This window comes from Syzygium oleosum, unplaced genomic scaffold (genome assembly GCF_021117445.2).
Source record: "Syzygium oleosum isolate NSW1041296 unplaced genomic scaffold, Sole_v2.1 Sole_v2.10, whole genome shotgun sequence".
Lineage (NCBI taxonomy): Eukaryota > Viridiplantae > Streptophyta > Magnoliopsida > Myrtales > Myrtaceae > Syzygium > Syzygium oleosum.
In genome coordinates, this window is record NW_026607494.1 from 1944155 (window position 1) to 1956267 (window position 12113).

The 12113-nt window shown below is 41.8% G+C and overlaps 1 protein-coding gene across 1 annotated transcript; it reads right to left on the bottom strand.

Annotated features, from left to right (window-relative positions):
- Window positions 1-255: 255 nt before the first annotated feature.
- LOC115678637 (uncharacterized) lies at window positions 256-4044 on the bottom strand. The gene is made up of 4 exons (XM_030602029.2): window positions 3655-4044; window positions 2559-2714; window positions 1752-2441; window positions 256-1600 (listed from the first exon to the last, which is right to left on the bottom strand). The coding sequence occupies exons 1-4, from the start codon at window positions 4042-4044 to the stop codon at window positions 479-481; spliced, it is 2358 nt and encodes a 785-aa protein (XP_030457889.2). The 3' UTR covers window positions 256-478.
- Between the last annotated feature and the right edge of the window lie 8069 nt (window positions 4045-12113).

Here is a 12113-nt window from a genome sequence, read left to right on the forward strand (position 1 = left end):
CTGCTAAAGTGCCCCGGAAACACTCTGATCTTTTTTTGATTGAGCGTGTATTCAGGTCGAGGTTCTCCTCATATAAACCTCAACACTGCGATCGGCGAGAGAGATACACGATAAAGTTCAGAATCACACATAAAACCTTTTTAAAAGTTTATGTACATAGAATTTCTGCAAGCCAGGGAACAGATAAGGGACAAAACAATTAGAAAAATCTCATGAAAGTTGCCGGGAAATAGAACGGAGTCAGAATTATGTAGAAGTTCGGATACTCACGTGAGACCTCTTTCAGCCAAGCTAAAACAAGGGTTCAACACAGACGGACGGATTAAAGGATCTCTCTGTACAAGTCCAAAACATGAGCAACCTCTTTGCTCTCAAAACCAAAAATTTTGCACTGTCAACCCTCTTCACATTATAACACAAGGCATATTAACAGAATCGAGTTAGTAGTAGCTGAGCTTAAGGTTACCACACTACAGAGTCATGTCTCCATGAGGCCATCTGTGCTGCTGCTGCTGCTGGCAAGAGTTTGTGCTGTTTCGACCATTTGTTCTGCCGGAGTTATGGCCAGCGATTGTAAGAGCTTTGTGTATTGCAATTCAATCTGTAACCGGTGATGAAGAGGTGCTGACGCAATCAGACCTCTCCTTAAATCGTCTTGCAGTTCTCTTATAGGAATTGCAGCCAAGAAGTTCTTAATATACTCCTTACACGACTCCTTCCCCTGGCATAGGACCTCTTCCATCTCATGACATTCAGTTGGCTCTCCAGGATCGAGTTTTACTTCTTCAGTCATTTCCGAATTCTCTTGGGGCTTGATTCGTTCAGTCTCAGGGATATTCTGTTCCACAGGAACCAAGTTTTGCTCATCAGCCGTGTTATCGCCAGATGTTTGGACAGGTGGCCGCAATTTGAGAATTTTAGTGCTGTGGTCGAATTTTAAGATGAAGGCCTGAGTGCAACCCTCATAGAGTCTCTCTCCCAGGGTATCAATTATGTAGTAGGCTTCTGGCTCTACCTTGAGAACAAAGAAATGGTCATTCCAACTGACAATGTACACCTGAGTTTCATCATCGCATGTTTGCGATCCCGTGCTGCTGATCTCTTCCCAGATATCATCAAAGGACATCGCACCATCAAAAACATCGAACTTTCCCTCTTTCATACATTCTGGACGGAAAAACCCAATGAATGACTTCCCAGGATGCACAGAAAGAGGGCGTATCTTGGCTTGAAGAACCGTTTCGAGATCAAAGTGCTTGTCCGGAAATTGTTCCCGATACATTTCATTCTCGCACAATTTTCTCCATTCTAGTGATCCATCTCTGATCAGGCTATCAAGCTGGGATTTGATGGGCATCAAATCACGATTGGTTTGAAACCAATCAGCTATCACGGCAACAAGAGCAGTACATGCACTTTCCCCTGCTGCACGCTCACTTCGCTGGTCGATAGAAGCAAAGAAAACCTGGGTCTTGAGCTTCATATGTCCATCACGGCTTATAATTTCTTTTTGCTCCCAAGTGCCAACAGCAAAATTGTCATCTCCGAATTCAGAAACTGAAGAACGATGTCCAGATGAATCTTCGTCTGTCTTGCTCCACTGAGGAAAGAGTTCGAGTTAGTTACTACATCAGTGAATGTATTTGTAGCGAGGAAACTCACTGAACAGACACCAGTTGAAAAGGAGTACTGGTGTGAAAAAGGAATGCAATCCACAAGCAAAGAAAAGCAAATAGGAAGCAAGTTCATACCCCAAAGGAGAGTGATTCATCTGAGCTAAGCTGACGACGGGCAAAATCAATGTCATCTCCACCTTCTTCAGCATAAGCCCTCTTTAGCAATGGCTCACCCTTTGCTTTAGGAGACCTGAAACTCAGTTTCCTTTTCCTCCAAGACAGAATGCCACGCCTTGAACTATGTGACTGCGATTGCTCAAACGCCGATGCAGTGAAATCCTCCGTATGCGAGGAACCATCATCCGAATTGCGGTTGCTATAGTAAATCCAATCCTCAGCGTCAGCATTTATCCTCATGCTTGAGTAAAATGAGCCTCCGGCACAGTTTGCATATGCCAATGTGCCATAGCTGAATGAATTTCTAAAACCGGACTCTCCCTTGCTCTCATCCGACTGTCCTTCCTCTGTATCATCAAAGAAATCGGAGTCGGCTGTATAGTTATAATCGCCATCGTCGCTCTGGCCAGAACATCTTCCGTCGCTGCCCCCTTCCCTGTGACAAGCCTTCTTTGTTCGTCTGGCGGAAACATACTCGGTGAAGATCTTTACTTTTTTCAAACCAGCTTTAAGAGCAGAAAGCTCATCTTTTCCCGCTGAAACAGCTTCAGCCGACTGCGGTGGAGATGCAACAGGTGTAATTCGTGACCGCACTGTGTCAGTTGTTGTTTCCTGGGTAGTGCGTAGTTCTACTAAGCTGAGTACAATCTGCACGGAGCAAGAGCTCTAGACATTACACAACTCGAAGGACCCGTAATTCTACAGAAAGAAGTCTATCCATAGCATAAAGCTGGAGGTAGGGAGAGAATATGCAGCAGCACTCACACAAAGCGATAAGGACGAATTTGCAGCACCATCAGGAGTAATCAGAGGGACACTCAGCTCGAATTCTTTCTGCCCAGACACGCAAGCAAATTCGGCGAGGTTCAATGATGCTTCTCCGACAACCCGAACTTTTTTTTTTGTGGGCTGATCAATTGCCTGTGGAACAGTTTTAAGTTCAAACACAACTGAATTTCTCAATTTTACTATAAATCAGCATGCTACATGTAAGGAAATGGACTTGCCATGCCGTATAGCGTCAGCCATACGCAGGGGAAAAGAAACACAACTAAAGATTTGACAGGATTCAGAAAAAAAAGGAAAATTGCCATTGCCACAAGCCAATTCAGAAGTCGTAATAGAGCTGCAGTAAAAAATTGTCCAACTTGAACACACAGGACAGGAGGGTAGCTCAGTTTCCTCACAATTACCCAATATTCAAATTAGACAAAATAGACAGATTCAAAATCTTCCCCCACATTCACTTTTGCCCGGTCAACCTAATTTATGAAAATTAATTAAAAATAATTAAATCAGAGAGAGAGAGAGAGAGAGAGAGAGAGAGAGAGAGAGAGAGACATGCTGAATAACGCCACACAGTAATGAACACTTGAAGGGAAAAACTGCCACCATTTCCAAGGAAAATGACCATCTCAGCCAACAAGTTTCTCTTCTCCACCGCAATTGAAGCTGTAACTTGGTCATTTACACCGATAGAAAAGTTTGCAAATTTTATGATCCATCATCATCTTGACGACCCTTCACTTCCTAATCTCAAGCAAGAACGACCGTTCAGACAAAATCTCAATTTGATTGCACTCTCGGACTTTCCGGCTTTCCAAGAAAAGGGAGGAACTTTTTTGACTTTCCGGAAACCTTAGTAACTACGAAATCGATTCGATCGATCACCGGAATCGTTGGAGAATCTGACTCCGAATCCCGTCAAGAGTTGCAAAGACACTAGCATCTCCGAAAGCATCAAAGATGCTCGATCAAGAAAAGCACCAGCATTTGCGAAGACATCTCCCCCAGAAGAAAAAAACTAAACTCGAAGCACCAAAAAAACCAGTGAAAGTAGATTGAGGAGAACGCGACTCACGTTGAAGACGGTGAAAGCGACCTCCCAGGGATGAAACGCGCGGTCCCTGTGCGCCGAGAGGCTGCACAGCGCCGCGAACTCCTCCTCCTCCCCCTCCTCCGCCTCGCCGCCCCACTCGACGACGCCGCCCTCCCCCACCCGCTCCTCCCTCGTGTAGTTCCTCCTCACGGCCACCCGCCTCATCAGCGCCGCCGCCCCCGCCCCCCTCGACCCCTTCCACCGGATCTCCACCGCCACCCTCCCCCCTCCCTTCCCCTCCCCCTCCCCCGCCCGCGCCCCCGCCCCCGGCGGATCGCACCCTTCCAGCCTCCTCACCACCAGCCTCACCTCGTACTTCCTCGACGCCGCCGGGGGCGGCCACGGCCGCCACCTCATCATCCTCACCCCCATTGGGTCCCCCCCCCCCCCCCCCCAACCCCCCACGAACCCAAAAAAAAAAACAAAAAAACAAACAAACGCCCACCCTACGACGGCGGCGGCGGCGACAACCTCGGAGCGTGCGCCGGCCGCGATCTTCGAGGTGATCTCTGCGAGGAACGATGTCCCCCGAGGCAGAACGTCAGTGCGTGTAGAGAGAGAAAGATGGAGGTAGAGATAGAGAGAGAATATGCCGTTGGTTTTCTGTGATCAGAGAGAGAGAGTGAAGGAAGGTGGTGGTTTAACCGGAGGGCGCGGTTAAGTTAACCCGGCTCAAAGCCCAGCTCGGTCACGCCCGATACCGGAACGGAACGGAACGGAACGGCGGTGGTGGGGGCGAGGGACGGAAGTAACGGCGTGGCCGTTGACTGTTGACTCCTTCGCCCCCTTTTTCCGTAACAGAATGTGTAGAGGTCGACGGGCGTCGTCTGACCCTGAACCGTATTTTGTTCCGCGGCGAAAAAAACAAAAAAGGAGGAGGAGGAAAGATTAGCAGGAAAATACTGGAAATAATAATAATAAATACTGGAATCCGGGTCTCGGGTTTGACCCGGAAAAAGGGGCGGAAGAATATTGGGCTTTTGGATTCGTGGATTCGGGGCATTTGCGATTAGATTCGGATAATTAATAAATAGATGCTCTTTTAATGACTTTCTCCTCCCACGAAAAAAAAAAACAAACAAACAAACAAACTCGCCAGGTTTGACCGGATACCGTATTTATATGTTTTTCATGTACATGTGATTTACAGGGGTAAGCATAGTTCTAGGGTAAAACTGAGAGCCTGAGGATTGGACCAGTGGGGACATGTGATATCCAGGTTTCAAGATATGCAGGGAAGGTTCCAAATCCCAAAATTTGAGAAAACCTATTTCAACGGATAAGTTTCAAATTCTATATGGGTGGAAGTTGGAACCTGAAAAGTTTTTTGTATTTTTCATGGTCCATGTCTGGAACATGGAACCTAAAACTAGACACATGGAACCCGAAATAAATTTTTTGTATTTTTCCTGATCTATGTCTTTGCGCAATCATGTGATATTCCATGGCATCCAATAATGAGTATATTATATGGAACCACTAGTTTGAGCTTTCATTTTATGACTATGATTTTTACTTTGTTAATGTTTTATATTTTATCGCGTGTCTAAATATAAGTTGTGGTAAGTGAATTGTAATAACAAATTGTGGTCATTGAAGGTGATGATTCACTGTAATCTTTTAATTAATGATACAGGTGGAACATGAGTAAACATTGGAGTCAATCTTGGAATTTGTGACAGAATAGGTTTCGGGTTCCAAGGAATTAGGAATTTGTTCTCACAGGTAAGTTCAGGTTTTAAGTGGAACCTGTATGTAATCTGGAACCGCTTACCCCTAGGCTGCGTTTGGTCGTCTGGATTTCTAAACAGGATAGGACTGGATAGGATAGGATAAGAAATCCTAGGATTTCTTCATATCCTATCCACTGTTTGGTGGACTACGGATTTAAAGTCGGATAGGACAATTTTTTTTTGTTTTGCTATTCACGAGTCCGGAGGAGTCGGTGAAGGAAAAAAAGCCGAGAAATTTTTTTGGTGAAAGCGCACAAGGTGTGGGGATGAAGATGACGGCGAGTGGAGCGTAGGGTTTCTGGAAAAATAGACATTAGAAATCCTATCCAGGTCTATCCCACCCCCCCTCGGATTTTTTTATCCAGGCTATATCCGATCTATATCCGACCTTATCCTATCCTGGACCACCACCAAACACAGGATAGGATAAAACATATCCTATCCTGACTTTTATCCGATCGACCAAACGCAGCCCAGTGATTTCCCTCTGTTTATAGGATTAAACTTTTCGGTTTCAAACATCCTAATGTGGTATCAAAATTAAGACCTGCCCCCGTAATATTTCGCACGATGTGGCTCCTTTATATGAATGTGGTTTCTATCCCCCATCCCCCCATCGATCTAATCCTTGCGAGCCAACGTTAAATTGAACGAATGTGCACGGCCAAATGCAATTATGCTTTTCTTTTATTGGGAGATGAGGATTTATGTACTACGGATGTGAAGTTGAAAATTTGGATGTAAAAATGGAGATGGACTATGGGGAGTTAATGAGTAATAAACATCTAATGTATAGCTTTTAAGAATTTTATTGAACTTACTAAAGAGGAAGAACCGTTTTCCTTTTGTGTTATGGGCAATTTGGCATGATGAACATGGTATGTGTTGGAATTTGATTCACATGGTCTTGTCCTAATTTCCCACGTTCGTTAAATTGAAACATTATTCTTCCATGGCATTATAAAATGCCGTTAAATTGACGAGTTACGTAATGAACAAAAATCTACCGCATGAAGCGCTCTCTCTTATAAGAGCCATGTGGTCCTCGATCCCATGACAGCGACCCTACATGGTTACATTACGTGGTGGCGAGGGCACGGTGTAACCGATCAATCACCATCGACCGCATATTATGAATTTCATCCCATTCAATACCTCGCAACAGCAGCAACATATGGTGCAGCCGCATGTCGAAATCCCAATATATGCTTTTCTTTCTGCTCATACTAAGGGTGCGTTTATTTCACGGAAAACTCCAAGATTTGGGAAACATTTTTTCTAAAAAATGATTATTTATATCGCTTAAAAGATTAAAAAATATTTTCATTACCGACAACAATTCATGACTAACTATCTTCTTCCCACCTCGTTTGCATTTATTAGAGTCATTTTGCAAATTATCTTCCTAAATAGCCACGTTTCCATTGTAATTAAATAGGACGTACGGTGAGAGAGAGAGAGAGAGAGGGTACCCATGATATCGATTGTTGACTTTGGTTGATCAATGTCTCTTTGACTACACGTGCAATGTGAGCCTTGTCTTTCGTTTTTCCTTTCACTCTTATTCTTAGATGTCACTCGTGTAATGGATAATGGATATAGTTTGAGGGAAAGGACCTTTCCAAATATTCTAAGTATCGGAAATTATTCCATGACAAATGACAAGATATTTCGGGAAAAATTACCTAATTGGTTTTAAACCCTAACGTACGGATGCAAAATTCAATCCCAGACTTTTTGATTTAGCAAATTTAGTGCTAAATTTTTGCACGAAATTCCAATATAATCCTTCTAATCGATTTTCACTGAAAATCACTGATGTGATAGTTTAATCATTACTTGCCATCCTACATGGCACACCGCCATATTGGCGATTTCCAGTGAAAATTGGTTGGAAGACTACTTTGGATTCGTGCGAAAGTTTATCACAACATTGGCAAAATTGAAAAGTTTAAAACTGAATTGGCATCCGTACAGTAAAATTAAAATTAGAGACCTCGATTGCACAATTCATATAAGTTACAGGACAAAAATGTAATTCTATAGAGTATAGGTGACAGCTGTAGCTGAACTTTTTGTGCGGATCTCCTCATGCTTCTAGATGGAAAACCAAACAAAATGTGTGTCATTACACGGACATTGACATTGTTCAAGAGAAAATACGTTCTTGTTTCTTTGGAACTTGACAAATAGTCCTCCCTTCTTGTGAATGGCTGATACTACCAGCTAGGCAGCTACCAAGATTAAGAAATATTAGTTTAGGAATATGTGGGTACAAAAATTCAAACAAAAGACGACCCGATCTCTAAACTTTTTAAAATGTTCTTTATAATCTCTGGACTTTGATTCGGATCTGTAAGAAATATTGACTTGCCTATCTTAATCTGGTCACGATAATGGAGTTTGGGAATTATTCGAGCACCGATCGGGCGAACTCGAGCCAGGCTGGACCCTTGCTTCGGGACGGAAGCGTTTCGATTGAGCCGAGTTTCGTAATTGTAATGTGCTTGCCCTAGCCCTACCCAAATTAGTCCCTAGCCCTGTTTGGCGCCGATGCACCGCGAGTAGCCAGGTCCATAATCAGGTGCACTCCCGACACCGTAATTAACTTTTGGATCCTAAATAACTCGTTTATGAATGATCCTATAAAATGTGCTTCTCTCAAACCTAATCTCCTCCCGGACGCGAGTAAAAATTGCCCTAACCCTTTAATTGGAATGTGCATTTTTTGGTTTTGGACATATCAATGTGAAGCAAGTTCACGTACTTATATATTTCTCTCTCCCCTTTTTAATTTTCCGAAAAGGAGATGTCACTGTTGAACGGGTCATCAAAGGACTTGTACTATAAATTAAAATAATAGTTAGGTGTCCGCACTTATCGAAACTGGTCTGAGGTTAGCACCTTCGATGTTCTTATGCAATTGAAAGCTTCCAACAAAATGACAAGCCAAGGGCCCTACTTCATGACCCCACATGCCTTAAGGAATCGAGGCAGATTGGTTTTAAAATTGTGGAAGATCATAGTCACATTTATTATGCTAGCAATTGTTCGGTGCCTCGCGACAGGGACGTGTGGGGGATCGGACGGGGACTCGAATCGGTCGATGTAATTAAGGGAATCGTTGGATTGACGAAATTGAGATAGATACGGACGTCAATATAAGGAAAAAAGAAGAAGGAATTGACGAAACGCGTATGAAATCGGTCACGGAATGTTAACAATCATGCGAACCGTAAGCATTCGTTTGATGGGAATTTGGGAAAAGCATTGCTCGATTGCCTCGTACCATGTGATCGACTGATGATAGATGACGAGGCGTAATCTAATGCAAGTGATAACATGTTCCTTTTTTAATATGGCATGACTTCAACTTGCCTTCTGCAAGAACGTTTGCATTAAATTTAGCCCATTCACCAACTTCTATAACTTGTTATAAGTTCAATAAAACAAATCAAGATATGGGAACTTGAAGAAATATTTCTTTTTTGAAGGTTTGATGAAAATTTGAAAATTTCGTTCAGATCCTTGATCAGAAATTAAGAGGGCTCGTTTCATGTAAAGGCCTAAATTTTACTGTCTAGAACAAAAACTAGCCCAACTTTTCGAGGCCTAATTTAAAAAAACTAACTAACTTCACTTGGAGCGATAATTATGGCCCAAACTTTTTTTTGTCTCATAAAAAATCGCAAACTTTCACTTAAATCCCTAATCTAGCTCGAACAATTTGAAAATTTCATATTACGGGAGCCAGATTTGGGACTAGAGTAAAAGCTTGTGCTTTTTATTGAGACAAAAAAAATTTGGGCCAGAATTGTCACTTAAGGTAAAGTTGGTGCTTTTTTTTGGAATTAGCCCAACTTTTCAATAGACCGAGAAAAAGAACGAACTTTTAACTTTTGGTAATTCGTGGAGAATATCCTTCTAACAACATAAATGCATAATATTCTGTAAAATTCTCTTTGAATTTCCAATTTTTGCGAATCTAAGTTCTTTATATCAGTTTGCTCCCTCTTAAGAACAAAAATTTGGAAAAATTATAGCAATAGTCCCTGTACTATGAGCCGAATTCAATTTTGGTCCCTATACTATATCTTGCTATGATTTAGGGTGCGCATGAATACCATTCTGTACCCGGGAATTAATTCTGAACAGAAATGATTTTTTTTTTATTCTGTGCCCGGAAACAATTTCTGAGTATTTGAAGGCGTTTGATAAACTGTCCAAAATTTCTATTCCTAGAGTAGAAAAGAACAGAAATGCATTTGGTAACTACACAAAATTTCTGTTCCCAAATAATATTTTAATAATATTTTGAATTGTTTAATTTTTTTTCTTTCTACCCAGGGTGAGGGCTGGACCCTCGCCGCCTGGGCGAGGCTGAGCCTCGCAGTCGGTCGCGACGGCGAGGTCGGCCTCGCCCAGAGACGGCGAGGCTCGGCCTCGCCCAGATCTGGCGACAAAATTCAATTTTTGATCAAAGTTTAGATGGAATATACCGAATCAACACTAGCAAATCGACATGTGGAACCTACGTGTACAAGTCTCTAAAAAAGTTACACTTTTGGTTCACGTGCTTTTAGAAATATTCAATTTTGTTCCTTGTATTTAGTTACAAAATCACTTCTCATGTCAGTTTTTAGCGAAAGCTTAATTTCTTTCGTCAAATCTTGACCCAAAATCTTATGGGAAAGTCAAATTAAAACCAACCATTAATAGGTAGTACCTATATTTACAAGTTTACTCAACCTGATCGAAAGTCTTATTAAGATAAATGCCATCGTATGCAAGGCTTTACAATCAATATGACGTGGAGTTGCTAATGATACTATAGTTTGAAGGGTTCTTGCAAACTTTCTGCAATATTTTTTAGCTATAAAATAGCTAAATCCTATTTCTAAATTCCATTGATTTGTTGGCCTTGACGTAGATTGTTGGCTTTGGTTAATGTATATATCGACTACACGTGCATTCGGAGCCTCGCCTTTAGTTTTTCTTTCTACTACTATTCTAAATGTTGCTTATATAACGGATGGCCGGGATCGAATTTTCCGAGATATTTAGAACATCGGATAATGACACATGAAAAATGATCAAATATTTCAAGTGGAAGCCACGTCGGGTTTCTTGGCCCGAGTTCTACGGTCGGGGTGAGTCTGGATTTGATTGGGACTTTTTTTAAAACTTTAATTTCTACTTGACCAAAATAGAAATTCGAAGGGAAGATTCCTGATTCCTAGCCTCTCTCACCTTTGACCTAAACGAGTTTTTTTTTTTTTGGGTCGAAATAGAGATGTCATTTCATTAAACCCGGGCTCACCTACAGAAGTAAGGGGCATCAAAACACAGGATTTCCCAAAGAGGGGAAGGGGGGGTTACAAACCCATTTTCGAGGGAGGGCCTTACACCTTAACGCCTTTACAATCCAGTCTGCTAATCTATTTGAGTCACGGGTGCAGAGGACCAATTCTAGACTCTAAAAAAAAGCCTAAACGAGTTTGCTGTGTAAGATAATCTTGACAAAAAAGAGGCGATTGTCTGATGTATCAATGCCCCACGAGGAATAAATACAGGTCCTTCAATGAATCCTCGGAAGAAGGATAGAGGAATACCTATACTCTTTTCGTGCTAAGTTAAGACAAAAAAAAAAAAGGAAAAAAAACTTCTTAAGTACCCTTTCGATCGAGGAGATGCTGTTGTCATCTATCTCGACCGGTATCCCGAGATGTTGGAAATCCAAACCTACTTAGAGAATCACCAGCGCTAGGGCAACCTCCGTTTCACCAACAAAGAAGTCAACCTTGACGATTTCCCATTCCTTCCCTCTGAAGCCGCCGCCTCTCTTCGCCTTTCAAACTGCCGCCACCTCTGCCTTCGCTTTCTATAACATACCCAAGCGCCGTCGAAAGAGTTCGCGCATGGCCACCGGCTTACCGACCGACCGACAATTCGCAAGTCGTGTTACCCCACTCAGATGGGTTTGAGAGAGAGGGGGGGTGTTTGGATCTATCATTTTAAGCGTAATTTAGTTTATGTGCCAACTCGATCTGTGTATGAGACCATATAAGAGGTGAAAATAGTGCGATCCTAAAATTACCGTGGTTTCAAAGTGCATTGCTAATATGATTTTATCTTCATGGGATTTTTTTGTTGGGTTGTGTTTGTATTTCTTGATTTTTGTATTTTTTTTTTTTGGCTTCAAAGAAAGATGGTGTTTAGATCCCAAATTACTTGCCATTTCTCGCCAACATAGTTGCCAATTTTAATTGAAGTCATTTTAGACCTTTCAATTAATAAAAAGATTGTATTTTTATAGCCATATTGGGAGTGGAAATAATAAATAGGTCGCTCAAAAGAAATTAGGGATAATGACACAAATAGCAGTTCATTAACTTTGGCCTAATGTATAATATAATTCATGAACTTATAATTTGTTCAATATCGTCTCTGAACTTTTGGTACATATTAAATTTAGTCTCCGAATTATATGAAAATGTTCAATATATTCTAAAAATTCAGGGAGATATTGAACAATTCAAAAATTCAGGGATCGCATTGTATATTGGATTAAAGTTCAAGGATTATATTGAATAAATTAAAAATTTATGGGCCATATTTAATATTGGGTCAAAGTTCAGGGACCGTTTAGGACGTGTCCGCAAGAAATTACGAGAACGGTGGGTCGAGAGTTTCCGTAGGCGGTGCTGA